Source organism: Hypanus sabinus, chromosome 6, assembly GCF_030144855.1.
Source record: "Hypanus sabinus isolate sHypSab1 chromosome 6, sHypSab1.hap1, whole genome shotgun sequence".
Taxonomy (NCBI): domain Eukaryota; kingdom Metazoa; phylum Chordata; class Chondrichthyes; order Myliobatiformes; family Dasyatidae; genus Hypanus; species Hypanus sabinus.
Genome location: NC_082711.1, coordinates 101,455,061 through 101,474,222, shown reverse-complemented (window position 1 = coordinate 101,474,222; position 19,162 = coordinate 101,455,061). Strand labels below are relative to the sequence as shown.

The 19,162-nt window shown below is 42.2% G+C and overlaps 1 protein-coding gene across 1 annotated transcript in view; it reads right to left on the bottom strand.

The window, feature by feature from the left end:
* itgb8 (integrin, beta 8) overlaps positions 1-19,162 on the bottom strand; it is a 99,664-nt gene that overhangs the window by 61,754 nt on the left and 18,748 nt on the right. Inside the window, exons 7-8 of the mRNA XM_059972674.1 lie at positions 17,152-17,247; positions 15,131-15,220 (exon numbers count right to left, since the gene is read on the bottom strand). Coding sequence (XP_059828657.1) covers positions 15,131-15,220; positions 17,152-17,247 — 186 coding nt within the window. The remainder of the gene's footprint in view (positions 1-15,130; positions 15,221-17,151; positions 17,248-19,162) is intronic.

Genomic DNA, 19,162 nt, shown 5'->3' with positions numbered 1-19,162 from the left:
TGGAAAGATCATTCTTAATGCCTCCACATCAGAACCCTAAGGTGTAGTTCCTCTGGTCCAGGTGACATATCTACCCTCAGATTTTTCAGCTTCCCAAGCACCTTCTCCTGGTTCATATCAACTAAATTCATAGCTGCCCCGTCACTCTCAAATTTCTGGCATATTGCTAGTCTCTCCCACAGTGATGATTGGTAAAAAATACTTCAGTTCATCCCCAATTTCTTTGCCCCCATTACTACGTCAATTTCCAACTGTCCAATATCCACTCTCACCTCTCCTTCACTCTTCATTTATCTGAAACAAACTTATTATTATTCAATTATCCAATATTATTCACTAACTTTCCTTCATAGTTCATCTTTCCTATCTGTATGTTTTTTTACTTGCCTTCTGTTGATTTTTTAAAAATTTCCAATCCTCTAACTTACCATATGCTCTTTATTTTGCTTTGATGCTGTCATTGTTTTCTCTTGTCAACCTCAGTTGCCTCATCCTCCCTTTATAGTATGCTTTAATCTTTGGGATATATCTTTGCTGTGCCTTCTGATTTGCTCCCAGAAACTCCAGCCATTGCTGTTCTGCCATCATTTCTGCTAGCATCTCCCTCCCATCAACTTTGACCAGCTCCTCTTTCGAGCCTCTGTAATTCCCTTTACTTCACCTGAATACTGTTAGATCTGTCTTTAGCCTTTCCCTGTCAAACTGCAGGGTGAATTTTATAACATTACGATCACTCCTCCTAAGGGTTCCTTTCCCTTAAGCTCCCTAATCAGATATGGTTCATTACACAACACCAAATTCAGAATTGCCTTTCCCCCGGGGGACTCAACCACAAGCTGCTCTAAAAAGCCATCTTATTAGCATTCTATAAATTCTCATTCTTGGGATCCAGCACAAACAAGATTTTTCCAATGCAACACATACAAAATGCTAGAGAAACTCAGTATATCAGGCAGTGTCTATGGAAATGAATAAACAGTCAACGTTTCAGGCTGAGACCCTTCTCCATTTTGTGTGTGCTGCTTAGGATTTTCAGCATCTGCAGAATTTCATGCATTTCTGATTTTCCCCAATGTGCATACATTTTGAACTCCCTCATGACAGTCGTAACATTCCCCTTATTACATAACTTTTCTATTTCCCAATGAAATTCATGTCCCACATCTTGTCTACTGTTTGGATGCCTATAGACAACGCTCATCAGAGTTGCAGTTTCTTAACTCTACCCACAAGGATTCTACATCTTCAAATCCTGTGTCACCTCTTTCTAAGCATTTGATTTTTTTTCACCAAGAGCTACCCTACCCTGTCTGCCTTAGATGTTAAGCTCCCAACTATGATCTTTCAACCACAATGTCATACATGCCAATCTCAAACTGTGCTACAAGATCATCTACTTTATTCAGAATCAGAATCAGATTTATTATCAACAGTACATGACGTGGAATTTGTTAACTTAGCAGCAGCAGTTCAATGCAATACATAATATAGAAAACAAAATAGCATAAAAATAATAATAAATAAGTAAATCAATTACAGTATAGGTATATTGAATAGATTTAAAAACGTGCAAAAAAAACCCAGAAATACTGTATACTAAAAAAAGAAAGGTAATGTCCAAGGGTTCAATGTCCATTTAGGAATCGGATGACAAAGGGGAAGAAGCTGTTCCTGAGTTGCTGAGTTTGTGTCTTCAGGCTTCTGTACCTCCTATCTGATGGTAAGAGTGACAGGAGGTCCTTAATAATGGATGCTGCCTTTCTGAGACACCATTCCCTAAACATGTCCTGAGTACATTGTAGGCTAGTACCCAAGATGGAGCTGACTAAATTTACAACCCTCTGCAGCTTCTTTTGGTCCTGTGCAGTAGCCCCCACCCCCTATTCCAAACAGCAATGCAAACTGTCAAAACACTCTCCATGGTACATCTATAGAAGTTTTTGAGTGTACTTGTTAACATTGCAAATCTCTTCAAACTCCTAATGAAGTATAACCGCTGTCTTATCTTCTTTATAAATACATCAATATGTTGGGAACAGGTTAGATCCTCAGAGATCTTGCCACCCAAGAACTTGAAATTGCTCACTCTCACCACTTCTGATCCCTCTATGAGGATTGGTATGTGTTCCTTCATCTTACTCTTCCTAAAAGTCCATAATCAGCTCTTTGAACTTACTTACGTTAAGTACCAGGTTGTTGCTGCAGCCCCATTCCACTAGTTGGCATATCTCACTCCTGGACACCCTCACGTCACCACCTGAGATTCTACCAACAATGGTTGTATCATCAGCAAGTTTACAGATGGTATTTGAGCTATGCATAGCCACACAGTCATCTGTATAAAGAGAGTACAGCATTGGGCTAAGCACACCAGTGTTGATCTCAGCAAGGCAGAGATTTTGTCACCAATCCACACAGATTGTGGTTTTCCGGTTAGGAAGTTGAGGATCCAATTGCAGAGGGAAGTACAGAGGCCCAGGCTCTGCAACTTCCAAATCAGGATTGTGGGAATGATGGTACTAAATGCTGAGCTATAGTCGATGACCAGCATCCTGAGATAGATGTTTGTGTTGTCCAGGTAGTCCAAAGCCATGTGGAGAGCCACTGAGATTGTGTTTGCCATTGACCTACAGTGGCAATAGGCAAATTGCAATGCGTCCAGGTCCTTGTTGAGGCAGGAGTTCAGTCCAGTCATGACCAACCTCTCAAAGCATTTCATCACTGTGGATGTCACTGCTACCGGGTGATAGTCATTAAGGCAGCTCACGTTATTCTTCTTAGGCACTGGTATAATTGTTGCCTTTTTGAAACAAGTAGGAACATCTGCCCATAGCAGTGAGAGGTTGAAAATGTCCTTGAATACCCCTGCTTGTTGGTTGGCGCAGGTGTTCAGAGCCTTACCAGGTACGCCATCTAGACCTTCTGCCTTGCAAGGGTTCACTCTCTTTAAAGACAACCTAACATTGGCCTCTGAGACAGAGATCACAGGGCCATCTGGTCCAGCAGGGATCTTCACAGCTGTAGTTGTGTTCTCTCTTTCAAAGCAGGCATAGAAGGCATTGAGTTCATCTGGTAGCGAAGCATCACTGCCATTCATGTTATTGGGTTATGCTTTGAAGAAAGTAATGTCTTGCAAACCCTGTAAGAGTAACCGTGCATCCAATGTCGCCTCCAACCTTGTTCAAAATGGTCTCTTCGCCTTTGAAATAACACTCTGCAAATCAACCTTGTTTTCTGGTATCTGGGTCGCCAGACTTGAATGCCACAGATCTAGCCTTAAGCAGACGAATTTGAGAATGTACAGAAAGTCTTTGTAGGCACATACTCATCCACACAGGTTTTAATGAAGTCGGTAACAATTGCAGCATACTCATCCCGGTTCAAAGATGAATCCCTGAATACAGTCCAGTCCACTGATTCAAAGCAGTTCTGTAGGCGCTCCTGTGCTTCCCTTGTCCAAACCGTCTTGGTGCTCACTGCTGGTGCTGCAGTCTTCAGTCTCTGCCTATGCTCAGGGAGTAGAAGTTACAGCCAGGTGATCAGACTTCCCAAAGTGAGGGCATGAAACAGCATGGTAGGCATTCCTGATGGTACTGTAGCAACGCTCCAGTGTGTTATTTCCTCTGGTATTGCAAGTGATGGTATTGCAAGTTGATGGTAGTTGCTTAGTGCTTTTTTTCAGACTGGCCTGGTTAAAATCTCCCAAGACGATGGTGAAGGCATTAGAGTGAGCTGTTTTGTGCATGTTGGTCCCACTGCTCAGATCATCTAAAGCCTTACTGGCATTGGCCTGAGGGGAAATGTACACTGCAACCGAAATGATCCCGGAAATCTCCTGCGGTAGGTGAAAAGGATGGCACTTAACAGCTAGATATTCCAGGTCTGGTGAGCAGAATTGGGATATATTTGTGCACCAAGAAAGTTTGATCATGAGGCATACTCCTCCACCTCTGCTTTTGAGAGAGACTATAGATCTATCCTGATGGTGTATAGTAAACCCGTTGATCTGATTTACTGCATCCACTACAGAAGGGGTTAACCAGGATTCTGTGAAACGAAGGACACACACGGTGCTAATGTCCCTCTAATTCAGCACCCTGGCTCTGAGATCATCAATTTTATTCACCAGAGACTGCATGTTTGCCAGCCAGATAGTTGGTATAGGGAGTTTAAAACCCCATTACCTTAAATACACTTATAACCCCAGTCGGGACCCACGCTTCCTCCATGGTATCCTAAGTGAGCTCTTCTGACCACATTCAGTGTTGTTTCAGTCAGTTTTAAGCAGTAATGGTTCATTCAAATGCATTAAGACATCTTTGTTAACTGTACTGACCTTGGAAGCAGTTGTGCTTTTTAGCTGAATCAGGCTGAAATAGGGATATTTAATCATATCCATTGATAGTGCTACTGCTACTCGAGTCATGCCTAGGCATCCCATTCAAATATAATATCTTCAGTCCTGTATTCATCACTCTTTTTGATTTTGACCCATGTTACACCTTAATTCATCCCACTGACTGCAATTTTGCCCTATCATCTGCCAGTTCTTCCTCAGTTCCATTACACAATGCATCAGCTTGCATACAGTTTGTCCCATCATCAGCCCTGTCACTCCATTTCCCACCCCCAAGCCAAATTCGTCTAAACCTTCCCCAACAGATCTAACAAACCTGCCTACAAAGATTTTGCTGCCACTCACGTTGAGGTGTAACCCATACTTTTTGAATAGGTCAAACCTTCCCCAGAAGAGAGTCCAGTAACCCAGAAATACGAGACCCTGCCCCCTGCACCACTTCCTCAGTCTTTCTTTTATTTGTACTATCATCCTATTCCTGCCTTGACTAGCACGATTATTCCCTTGGAAGTCCTCATCTCCTGCATCTTCCCCAACTCCCTACACTGACTGCACAGGACTTCATCCCCCTTTCTACTTGTTATTGGTTCCAATGTGCATCACAACCTCTGCTGCTCACCTTCCCTTGAGGACACATAGAAGTCCTCAAACTGAAGCCTAGCACCTGGGAGGCAACACACCAGCCCAGCTTCTCATCTGCAGCCAGAGAATCTGCTGTCCTTCCCCCTAGCTATCAAGTCTCCTATCTCTCAGTCCTGGCTTTACCCTTCCCTGCTGAGCCTCAGGTATGGCCACAGTAACACTGGCCAGGCTGCTGCTGCTGCTGCGCACTAATTGGTCCTCTCCGCAGCAGTGTCCAAAGAAGTATACTTGTTGCTGAGGGGTATGGCCACAGGGGAGAGGGACCTGCACTGACTGCTCACTCCCTTTACTTCTCCTGGTAGTCACGCATCTACTATCTGAAGCCTCCGCTCTGGGTATGACCACCTCAGTAAAAGGTTCACTGATAAGGCTTTGAGCCTCTCAGCTCCAGATCCTTGACCTGGTTAGTCAGGAGCTGGAGTTGGGTGCAGTATCCAAATCAGCATGCTTGTTATTAAGGGGAATGTCCACAGGGGCACATAAACAATGATTTCATTATTCTACCTATAGCCAAGATTTGGTGGAAATGGCAGGACTGTCTACTGCACAGTGCTCGTAGAGGCAAAATAAATAGGGCAAGTTCAGAACACATAAACTCAGCACTAGGAATCCATGCTCCCTCAGTAGCAGCAAAAATACAAACACGTGACGCAGTGATAGACCCCACTTGACAATTTCCATCAAACTAGAGAGTCAAAATTAGCTGAATCAGGGCATGAGGGAATGTGCCAGAAGCCGCAATAGTTGGTAATGAAACATATCATCTCCTTCTGAGGAGCGAATTGGATCCACTCCAATTTGCCTACCATCACGGCAGATGCCAATTCATTGGCTCCTCACTCCTCCCTGGAACATCTGGACAGTGAAGATGCATACATCAGGATGCTCTTCATTCACTGAAGCTCTGCAATCAAAACCATCATGCTCTCAAAACTAATCAATAAGCTCCAGGGCCTAGGCCTTAATACCTCCTTGTGCAACTGGATTCTTGATTTCCTCACTTGCAGACTCCATTCAGCTCAAACTGGCAACGACATCTCCTCCACAATCTCCATCATCACGTTCACCACCTGGCTCTGTGCTGAGCCCCCTGCTCTGCTCATTTTACACTTATAACTCCGTGGCTACCTACTGCTCCTGCAGCATGCTTAAGTTTGCTGATGACATCACTGTTGTTGGCCGAATCAAAGGTGGCGATAAATCAGCATACAGGAGGAAGATTGAAAGTTTGGCTGAAAGGTGCCACAACAACAACAACCTCTCAATGTCAGCAAAACCAAAGAGCTGATTTTTGACTACAGGTGGAGGAAACTGTCGGTCCATGAACCAGGCAGAGGTAGACAAGGTTAGTAATCGGAGAGACTCAATGGGCCAAGTGGCCTAATTTACCTCCTAGCTTTTATGGTCTTATGATAATTTTAAATTCCTTGGTGTTATTGTTTCAAAGGATCTGTCCTGGGACCAGTACGTAAGGGTCATTAGAAAGAAGGTACAGTAGCACCTCCACTTTCTTAGAAGTTTGTGAAGATTTGGCATGTCATCTACAACTTTGTCTGTACTGGTTGCATCATGGCCTGGTATGGAAACACCAATGCCCTTGAATGTTGAATCCTACAAAAATAAGTGAATACAGCCCAGTGTATCGAAGGTAAAGCTCTCCCCACCACTGAGCACATCTTCAGGAAGTGCTGTCACAGGAGAACAGCATCCATCATCAAGGACCCCCACCATCCAGTCCACACTCTCTTCTTGCTGCCTTCATTAGGAAGGAGATACAGGACCCCACACCATCATGTTCAGAAACAGTATTAACCCTCAACCATCCGACTTCTGAACCAGAATGGATAAATTCACTCACCCCAACACTGAGCTGATTCCACAACCCATGGACTCACTTTCAATGACTCTAGAACATATGCTTTCAATATTATTTATTACTTATTCATCTATTATAATTATTTTGTTTTTCTTTTTGTTTTTGTACAACTTATTGTGTATTGTACATTAGGTGTTCATCCGTCTTTTTGTGCAGTTTTTTTTATTCAATAGTATTTCTTTGTATTTACTGTGAATGCCCATAAGAAAATGAATCTCAGACTATACAGTATGTACTTTGATAAATTTACTCTGGGACTTTGAAACTAATAGTAAATGTCAACGCGTTGTCAGACTTAGGAGATCGTAAGACATGCATGCACATCAGATACTGCTGACAGAGCAAAGTGATCCCACTACCTGCAGTGCAATCATAAATGCCAGTGGACCACTGAATAACTAACATAAAGAGCTGGTTACATGAACATCCCCATTTTTCAATTATGCTGGAGCATACAACCGGTAGAGATTTTACAACAACCTCCAGTGAGCTGTGCCAGATGGATGAACCATTTCAGCCCCTTCCCAAGGTGATAAATACCACTCAGACAAATTCAGTGGATTGTAAGTGATGTGAAGAAAGTATCAAATACCCAACTTCATAAGATCAGCCGTATTGATGAAAGGTTTGATAAGCCATTCCAAGTACAACACAGGCATCCCAGTGACAAACTATAAAATTGTCATGTACAACAATAACCTTTTCCAAAGTGCAATGCAGCCCATTACCCATTCAAATGGTTCGCAAACCATAAACAAATTGATCAGAGGATCGACAAGGACAAGTTAACAACCTCCTTGAAAACATGGCTGTCTTCGTTAGGTCTCAAGACCTCTCTCTGCATCTGGATGCTGGACTTCCTGACAGAAAGGCCACAGTCAGTCAGTGTCGGCAGAAACACCTTTACCTCCATCATGTTGGACAGCAGCAATCCCCCAGGACTGTGTGCTCAGCTCGCTGCTGTTCACACTGCTGACCTGCTGACACATGACTAGTCTACCTCCAGTTCAAACCAAATCACCAAGTTCGCTGATTACACAACAGTGGTTGGTCTAATCAACAACAAAGACAAAACAGCATACACAGCAAAGATAGAGTGTTGGTACAATGGTGCGAGCACACCAACTTGGATGTCCTGCTCACTTAAGGTCAAGTGGTCTTCCATAGCCTCACCTTTCCAAGTGTAATGATTGCCACAGGACCACTATTCGGCTTGCTAGACAGGAGGTCACTCACACCTGGCCTCTCCTACACTACTGTGTCCATAGCAACGCCTTCACGTGGCATCCCTGCTCTTACTGAGTTTGCTATGTCATGGCATGACCGAGTGTATTACTGGGTGGGCGGGCTGGGCTGATCAACCTTGGTTGGCAGCCAGCTTAGGAGAAGGACAACTCCGATTCCTAGCCAAGGTAGGTGGGACTCGTGAGCCTTGGTTGGCAGTCTGTCTAGGAGAAGGAAAACTCCAAAACTCAACTTACAGCCTTGCGTTCTCCACAGTCAGCATAGCTTGCTGTGCCATTGTGGAATGTCCCCCAGCCTAAAGAGTTTGAATTGGTCCTGATCCTCACTGTAAACCTACGCTGTGTGGGCAGGAAGAAAAGTTCTACAGCAATGGAGTTTTCCCTCCTAATCTTCACAAGCAAAGAACCAGCCATCATCATCAAATCTTAATCAAGAGAGCGTTCAAATACTATATATTAGTTGCCTAAAACTCTAGTCAGATGCTGAACTGAATGCAATGTTCACTTTTCAGACAAGCTGTAGGTAGCAATAGAAAGATTGTAGAAGAAATTCACCAGAATCTTTCCTGAAAAGGACAACTGAGAGTTTTATATAAAAAAAAAGAGGGACATTGATATGATAGTCTTTTCATAGGTCAGGAAATCAAGAATTAGGGTACATGTTGAAGGTAAGAGGGAGAAATTTAAAGGAGATCTGTGGATTACATTGTTTACATTTGGTGATGAATATCTGGAATGAGCTGCCCAAAGGAGTGGTGTAGGCAGATAAAATTACAATTTAAAGGTTGTTTGACCAAATACTTGGATATTAATGGTGCTGAGCAGGGGTTCCCAACCTTATTTATGCCATGGATCCTTACCATTAACCAAGGGGACTGTGGACACCAGGCGGGGAACAGCTAGGACAGAGAGATACAGACATAATGTGGTCAGTAGGCATGAAGTGGACTGAAAGGGCCAGTTTCTATGCAGTATGTTTCGTTGATTCTAATGATATATTAGCAGTGACCAGGAATGTACCTCAGATTCACCAGAATAACATACAAGCTTAAAAGGTTACAGAAGAACAAGTTACATAAACATTCTAAAGAGATTGAATGGATGAAAAATTACTTAATTAAAATGCCATGTTCAAGTTTGCTGACAACACCAAGGTCAAATCAAAGGTTCTGTTGAATCAGCATCTAGGAGGGAGATTGAAAATCTGGCCGAGTGGTGCCACAACAATGACTCACTCAGCGTCAGCAAAACCAAGGAGCTGATTATTGACTTCAGGAGAGGAGATCAGAGGTCCGTGAACCAGTCCTCCTGTTATCATTTCCAAGGACTTGTCCTGGGCCCAGCAATTATGAAGAAAGCACAGCTATGCCTCTACTTCCTTAGTAGCTTGTGAAGATCTGGCATGACGTCCAAAACTTTTAAAACTTAAGACATTTAAAACTTTGACAAGCTTCTATAGATGTGTGGTGGAGAGTATACCTACTCTCTGCATCACAGCCTGGTATGGCAAAACCAATGCCCTTGAATGGAAAATCCTGCAAAAAGTAGTGGATATGTCCCAATCCATCAAGGGTAAAGCCCTCCCCACCATTGAGCACATCTATAGAAAACGTCGCAGGAAAGCAGCATCCATCATCAGGAACACTCACCACCCAAGGTCGTGATCTCTTCTCACTGCAGGTGTAGGAACCTGAGGACTCACACCACAGTCACACTGCAGTCTGTCATTGATTCCATTACAGTTATTATTCTATTATGGATTTATTGATTATGCCTGCAAGAACATAAATCTCAGGGTTGTATATGGTGTCATATGTACTTTGAAGATGAGTTTACTTCAAACTTTGACTTAAAATTAAAAAAAGGAACAGGGTAGACATGGAAACAACACACACAAAATGCTGGTGTAACACAGCAGGCCAGGCAGCATCTATAAGGAGAAGCACTGTCGACATTTCGGGTCGAGACCCTTCATCATGCATACCTTTTTGCCCCTGGTGGTGAAAATTCAGAACAAGCTAGTATTACACAGGTCTGAACTGTGCTGACACCTCAGTATGACTTCCTGGCGCGTGCAGTCAAATGGAGGTGTGCTGCTAGACAAAGGCCGGTAAATGTGAATTATGCTCCATTACTGAAATGGCTGAAGATGGCCATTTCTGGATATATTCAGTATCCAAGCCAAAGCTTCTTGTTAGGATAAGGGTCAGCATACAAACAGTGAGCCCAGGACAGGGATACTGTCAATGGAAAACAGTAAATGCTTCACTTATTTCACTTTATTTTTATATGTTTTGATATTTACTATTATTTTAACATACTTATAATTCAGTATATATTTTAAAAAATTATTTCAAACTGTCTGAACAGGTTTTCCTCGGAGGAGACTGGATACAAAGCTGAGACCTTCTCTCAATAGGATTCATGCTTGCTGAAAGCCTCTGTGGTGAAGCGTGTGATCCACCTGACTGTAAACTGTACAGTCAGCCCTCCTTATCCATATGTGTGAATTCAACCAACCGCGAATCGCGAAAACCCAGAAGTGCTCTTCCAGCATTTGTTGTTTGAGCATGTGCACTTTTTTTCTTGTCATTATTCCCTACACAATGCAGTATAAAACCACTTTACATAGCATTTACATTGTATTAGGTATTATAAGTAATCTAGAGATGATTTAAAGTATACGGGAGGATGTGCGTGGGTTATTGTGCATCAGGATCAAAAAATATCTGAAGTTCTCTTACTACGTAAGTCGGAACAGGTACATCCAGTATTACTCAGCGTCAGTTAGTCAAACGTTTGTCTTAGTATATAGTATATATTTTACCTTTCTATGCATATAAAACATTTAAGAACGTATGTTTCAGTGCCGGGCTCGGGAACAGATCGCTCCCGAGTGCGCTCTCCACCGTGCCGGGTTGATGTGGAGGATCAAAAACCCAAAACCCCAAAACCCAATAATTAAACCACTGCGTTGCTTAGTAATAATTCTAGCTTTCATCGGGGCAGGGCCTTTCTCACTTCATCCTTTAAGATTGTTCCAATCGTTGACCGACGTAGCCTAACGCTTTTCCAATGACCGATGGCATTTCAACTCTTTCCAATCACTTTATTATTTCCACTTTATTTTTAATCATGTTCGTGATTATCTTCGCGAACAGAAACACTGCGGATTCAGATCTCTGCCACCGGGTCCTAATGTCCACCGCGCTGAGACAGGTTAAATAAGGTCTGGGGTTCCGCTGGGTCCTAAAATCCACCACATTGAGACAGGTTGAATAAGGGACTTGAGCATCCACGAATTTTGGTATCCGCGAGGGGTCCTGGAACCAACTGTACAGTCGAGGGGCCGACTGTATATTCAAAAATAATGGAGTCTGTAGGTATGTACAGATCTTGGGCAGTGAGTAAGAACAGCAGGAAATTGAACCCATTAAATTCAGAGAGAGGTCATTCAGAGATAAACTAGGGGAACATCAACACAAATGGTAAAGCTGGAGCCATTCCTAAAATGTTACAAATGCTGGAACCAATGGAATTTTCCCCACACGGAATAGTAGATGCATATTTGGTAAAGGTAACAAGGGGTACAGGGCACTGAGATATTCAGCTGACTGAATGTTCATCATAGCAAGCTCAGAAGGCTGTATGGCCCACTGTTCTTCCCTGCTGTGCCCCACTCTCTTTCCTGTCTTGCTACACATTTGGCTATCTGGGGGAATTCCATCATCAACAAATTTTATCGTTTCTCTCATCTGTGCTTGTTTCTGTACACATTCAAGTTTCTTTGTTAAATGGAGTTAGGCAGGTTAAATTTCAAGTTGCTCTACAATGCCACCAGGCTTCAGTGAAATATAGCAGCTGACTTAAATATATGCTTGTCTTCCCTTCTAAGCTTGTATGCAGCTTTTAAAAACTGCTGCACTCTGAATGCCCTGCCAACAGTTGTCTTGGAGCCCCTTGCATTTGTGGAAAATATCCAGTGAACATATGAATCAACTCAAACTCCTGAATTTTAGGAGTTTGGGAGCACAATCTTCAATAGGTGAATAACTGAATCTTTCCTGTGATCAGAAGCTGGCCCTGAAGGTTTGATGTGAATAAACAGCTTAGTGGAACAACAGAGTAGCTCTGCTCTTTCAAGTTAACAGGGTGACTACTTAACTGCAGTATTACTAGTTCTTTGTGACCTGATTATACAGCAGAAGTTGACACTGGGCAAAAAGCCAACAACTTAGGTCGGTAACAATTATAATGACATAATTTTGGCAAAATACCTTATTCTAAAGCGGTCAAATTTGACGTAGTTAGGATTCCAGAATAAAAGTTGCCCACCTGGACAAGGTATTCTCCTGGGATTACAGATCTGTTCTACCAAACAGTCAGGACCAGTAGGCAACAAAATTGTGTCAGTACAAAGATAACGGATGAAAGTGAAACAACAGCTCACCTCCACAACACCATCACCACCCCCACCTGAAACCACCACTCCATTTCGAAAGTGTCAATTTGACAATGCCCAAATCATCCAATCACAAACAAGAGAAAATCTGCAGGTGCAGGAAATCCAAGTTACACACACAAAATGCTGGAGGAACTCAGCAGGCCAGGCAGCGTCTATGGGAAAGAGTACAGCCGCCATTTTGGGCCAGGACCCTTCAGCAGCACAAGAGAGAGAAAAAAGTTGAGGAGTCGGAGTTGAAAGGTAGGGGGAAGGGAGGGAGAAGCACAAGGTGATAGGTGAATCTGGGAGGGAGAGGAGTGAAGAGAAGAGCTAGGAAGTGGATTGGTGAAAGAGATACAGGGCTGAAGATGGGGGAATCTGATAGGAGAGGACAGAAGGCCATGGAAGAAAGCAAAAGGGGAGAGGAGCACCAGGGAGAGGTGATGGGCAGGCAAGAAGATAAGGTGAGAGAGGGAAAAGGAGATGGGGAATGGTGAAGGAGAAGTGGGGGCCATTACTAGAAATCTAAGAAATCGATGTTCATGTCACCAGGTTGGAGGCTATCCAGATGGAATATAAGGTGCTGTTCCTGCAACCTGAGTATGGAATGGGAATGGGAAGTGGAACTAAAATGGGTGGCTACTGGGAGATCCCACTTTTTCTGCCAGATGGAGCTAATGTGCTCGGCAAAATGGTCTCCTTGTTTATGTTGTGCCTCACCGATACAGGAGGCCACACCGGGAGCACCAGACACAGTATATGACCCCAACAGGCTCACAGGTGAAGTCTCCCCTTTTTTTCCTTCCATGGCCTTCTGTCCTCTCCTATTAGATTCCCCCTTCTCCAGCATTGTATCTCTTTCACCAATCAGCTTCCAGGCACTTTACTTCAACCCTCCCTCTCCAAGTTTCATCCGTCACCTTGTATTTCTCCCTTCTCTCCCCCACCTTTTAAATCTATTCATTTTCTCCCCCACCAGTCCTGCCAAAGGGTCCCAGCCCAAAACATCAACTGTACTCTTTTCCATTGATGCTGAGTTCCTCCAGTAGGTTGTGTGTGTTCCAAATCATCCATTTGGGTCTCTGTTTTGCAAATCAATTGAATCTAGAATGAGCCAACTTGTTACTCGGAACTCCAGGATCACACCAACAGGAAACAACAGAAGATATATTCAGCAGAAATAAGTGCAAAGAACAAAACTATATCCCCACAAGTCCTCGGGCAATCTGCAGCAATAATTACATTTCACTTGAAATTCATAATCATCCCTTACTAATTAATGGTCTGAATTTCTTCCCTACTGCCATCACTGAGTCATGATATATTTTGGTGGCCATGGTTGGCCTTTAACTCTGGGCATCTACCTCTAGCACTTCTGACCCAGCAGTGCATCAATAGGGCTAGCTACTGAGAGACAAGAGTGGAAATATGATAAAGAGGGTGCATTTCCTGTATTTCCATGATTTCTTTTTATCCTGTGAACATACACTGTGTGCCCTTCCTGTACATAACAGCAGCTATACTGCTGGCTTGGTAATCATGTGGGCTAACCATTTGCTCTGCTGACAGTCATTTTGTTCTGTGTGTGCAACACTTGAAAACATAAACAGACTTTTGTTAACGTGCTAGCCAAAATCAATTCACTAACATACTAAGTTCTGTATTAGAAAAGCTCTGATATAAAATCAATTCTACCTAGTGTAATACACGTGCATTTTATAAAATGCATATCGGAGTAAAATGTTCAAGCCATTTGCTTACTCTTGGCTCCAAAAGCATTCAGGAGCTACCTGATTCAATGGGTTAATCAAGAAGCAATGAAAGGATTAACTCCTTTGTGCAGCAATCTGTTTTACTAACTTGAAGTAATACCTCCCAAAGGAATGAACAACAGATGTCTTGTATGATCTGTGATAAAACTGAATTAAAGGAGGAAAGCCTTATTTCAGATAAATGGGAATAAAGGGAAAGTACTTTGATAATTCTCAATACAACCTTGGGCATTTTACAGAGCATGACACTATCCTTCATCTGTCAAGCTAAATGAATTATATTTCATCCTATTTTTCACATCAATATCCAATTAACTCTAGACATTTACTTTTGCCTGGAGGATATCCAAGACAATATTTACCTAAACAGTGACACTTGGTAATAAATCTTTTTGCTGTTATTCAGGCGCATTGTCACAGTGAACGTCAATATTACAAATAGCATTAAATTGAAAACAGAATATATCAGAATACTCGCAACCAATTGTACAAATGAATAGTTGACCTAATGTTATATCAAGAATGCATAAAAAAACCTCCATATTTTTTGGTAAATATTTTGTGAATGTTAACAATCATTGTAAAACTTCAAGTAGCAGTTTGGAAGGCTCTGAAAACATTATTGTACAAGTGGATTAAAATTTATGTTATAAAAATAAAAATGATCTGTTAACATCTCAAAACAAAGCTGTAACAATCCTAGACTACAAATGTGATTGCTGAAGTGTTTAATCATTCATTAAGATATGCAAACTAACATGCTCACAGAGAGTGATATCAAGGGTAGCACATTACCTGATAGGCGCCTTCCACTAGTTCAGAGAGATTTGACAGTTCTGAATTTAGCTGCCTAGCAAATGCACCAGGCATCAGTGGAAGAAGATCCTTCAAGCAAAATACAGAATTGATTTATTTTTAAATTAATCTTTTTTTGAAAAAAGGGCTTCCAAGAAAAGTGAAATCATTAAAATCAATAACAATCACAAAAATATTTTAAATTCTATTATTTAATACTGTCATGAACTATCACTTCTTAAATTTTCTACATCTAATTGTTCATGTGAGCACAATAGACCCCTGAAAAGAATAACCTTAGAAAATTATTATAAATTTAATTTTGTTTGGAGTGATTTTATGCTGTAACAATACTGCCAACAATTATAATGTCCCTTCAACTGCTGTTAGCAAAAGATTGAAATCTTATTAGCTGCATTTAATGATAATTCACAAACTACAAAGCAATCAAAGTGCAGTCCTTTGTACCCTTCACCAATCAACTCCCAGCCTCTGTCACTATTTCCCCTCTTACTATCTGCCTGTGGCAACCCACTTTCTGCGCAGGTGAACCGGCACACAAATAGCCAGCACGCGGGGGGAGACTTTGGTAATGCACTTCTGACGTCATTTCCGCCCGGAGAGGGCGGGCGCTAGCGATTAAATGCCAGCACCGCAAAGTTTGAATAAACTAGTCTCGAAACGACTTACTGACTGTGTGTCGTTATTTCAGCGCTGTGTGTACCACATCGCTACATGCCTATGATTCCTATTTGCAGGATTTAACTATCACTTGCCAGTGTTCGTTCCACTTCTTCTTGATTCATTATACTGGATATCTCCCCTCTACATTTCAGTCCAGTTGAAAAAGTCTCAGCCCAAAATGCTGACTGTTCATTCTCCTTCACAGTTGCTGCCTGACTCATAATTTTTATAAAAACAGAAAACCTACAGCACAATACAGGCCCTTCAGCCCACAAAGCCGTGCCAAATATGTCTATACCTTAGAAATTACCTTGGGTTACCCATAGCCCTTTTTCTAAGCTTCAAGTGCCAAATGTTCCGGATTCAGTTCCACTATCTGCAGCCTCTTGTATCCCTGCCTTACATGTAATCTGATCAACTGAAAAATAATTCACTTTTCAGAGGAAGGTGAAATCAGGAAAGTTAGATCAGTTGCAGATATGGGTGGAGAAATGGCAGATTGAGATTAACCCGGGTAAATGTGAGGTGTTGTATCTTGGTAGGGCAAATGCAGGTAAACAGTGCACTGTTAAGGGCAAGACCCTTTAACAGTGATGCTAAGCATAGTGATCTTGGGATCCATGTTCATAGTTCTATGAAAGTGGCTATACAGGTTGATAGAGTGATTACAATGGCTTATGGAGTGGTTGCTTTACAAGTCAAGGCACTGAGGTCAAAAATCAAGAGGTTATGTTGCAACTTTATAAAATTCTGGTTAGGCCACAGCTGGGGTATTGCACACAGTTCTGCTCGCCCCACTATAAGAAGGATATTTAGGCTTTGGGGAGGGTGCAGAAGAGGTTTACCAGGAAACACGTGGTTAAGAGGGCATGTGCTATCATGAGAGGCTGGACACACTTGGTTTGTCTTCTCTGGAGGATCGGAGGCTGAGGGAATATCTACAGAGGTTTAAAAAATTATGAGAAGCATAGATAGAATGGCCAGAGAGTATCTTTGTCCCAGGGTGGAAACGTCTAACACCAGAAGGTATGCATTGGAGGTGAGACGGGGTAGGTTCAAAGGGGATGTGAAGGTTATGTTTTTTTATTCAGAGTGGTGGATGCCTGGAATGTGCTGCCTGGTATGGTGGTAGAAGGGCATACATTAGAGGCTTTTTAAGAGATGATTAGATAGACACATGAATGTGAGGAAGATGGAGGAATATGGATATTGTGTAGTTAGGAGGGATTCATTTTTGGGAGGGTTTTATTTACTTTTTAGTTGGTTTTGGGACAACATTGGGCTATGGGCTGAAGGCTGCATCATACTCTCCTTAATGTTAGCAATGTTGATCTCACCTTGTACCAGTTGATGCTTGATCCCTGAATTGCAAAAATTACATGGATACTATTTTCCAGCAACTTATCCACAAGCAATCCCAGAGATGGATGCTCCTGTTCGAAGAAAGGGTATATGTGTTATACGGAACATGGTGAGAGCATTTTGGAAAGACCTGTGTAGAGCATTTTGTGTTTAGCAAGACCATATAATTAAAGGATTTGTCCTTAACTGATTAGAGTAAATTGGGTATAATTCACATGTACTTTTCTGTGACCCTAGTTTTAAATATCAGCTGCTTAAACATGGCAATCTGAAATAAGTTAGCCATATCGAGACATCAGCAGCACCCAAAAACGTTTGCAAATGGATACAGCCACTTGTTCTCAACCTTAAGTCATTATTTAGGATTCTCACAATCATAAAATCTCCTCAACATCTATATTATAAAGTCCCTTAAGATCTTGTATGTTTGAATAAGGTCTTCCATTCCACTGTCTCATAAGCTCCTAGGTATAGAGACCTAGACCTTCTGGCCCCACTTGACAGGATAACACTTCCATCCAGAAATTAGCCTGGTGAAGCTCTTCTGGACAGTCTTCAACATTAATAAGCCTGTTTTTAGGCAAGGGGGCCAAAACTATGCACAGTCCTCTAGGAGTGGCCTCAACAATAATCCGTTCAACTGTAATAAACTTTCTTACTTGATTCCGAGTCTGGTTGCCATAGAGGCCAACATTATCATACCTTTCTAACCTGCCTGCTAACTTTCATGTACTGAAGCACCTAGATGCTTCTGAACTTCACTCACGTGCAGTATCTTTTCATGTAGATAACAATCCACCTTTTTTTCAGTGACTGGGGTGCATGACCTTGCATATTCCGTACATTAAAATACACTTGCAGAGTTTTCACCCAATCACTGTATCATAATCGCTATCAATATCCCATTGCCGAAGCACAATGTCTTCCTTACAACATTTTTATTTATTTTAGTACCAATAAAATTACATCTTCATTTGGCATTTTTGGAGCCTGATATTCACAATTTCGTGAGTTCACTGCCTGTTTGGGAGGGAAACCCTTCAACCAGCTCCTCAGAACAAGGTCAGTAAGATTGTGATATGGGAAGAGAAGCAGTGGGAACAAATCTCAAAGACTGCCGGTTTGATCTACCAGATGCCATCACCAGATGTCATTCTTTCAGCATATCAAGTAAAACTCAAAAAAAAAATTTTAATTGTCATTTAAAGTAAAATTGTATAGGTATATGGACAGAAAAGGAATGGAAGATTATGGGCTGAGTGCAGGTAGGTGGGACTAGGTGAAAGTAAGCATTCGGCACGGACTAGAAGGGCTGAGGTGGTCTGTTTCCGTGCTGTAATTGTTATGGTTATAAAATGTAAAAAAGCAGAATGCCTAGAGATACCGAAGATCTGAACTAATTTTTAAAAATTCAACGTGTGAAGCAGCATCTGAGCAAAGAGAAACATGGTTAACATTTTGTGCCCTGTAATTAATGGTGAAGATGCCAAATATGACCAGCAGGCCAGGCCGGACAGAGAGAAAGAGAAGAACTGAACTAAAACTACAACACACACATAATGCTGGAGGAGCTCGGCAGGTCAGGCAGCAATTACAGAAATGAATCAACAGCTGATGTTTCGGGCCGAGATCCTTCATCAGGACTGGAAAGGAAGATGGAAAATGCCAGAATAAGATGGAGGTGTGGGAGGGGAAGGAGGACAAGCTAGAAGGTGGACAAGTTAAGCCAAGTGGGTGGGGGAGGGAGGGGAAGAAGGAAGAAAGTGGGCGGTGATAAGAAATGTCAGAGAGCTGGGGAAGAAGGAATCTGATAGGAGAGAAGAATGTACTATGGGAGAAAGAGAAGGAGCTGTAAAGCAGCCAGCATAATCAAAGACACCACCCACCACTGATATACTCCCTTCTCTCCTCTCCCAGAAAACACAAAAGACTGAAAGCAGTTATAAACCAGGTTCAAGACTGCTGATATCTGACTCTAGAATGGGC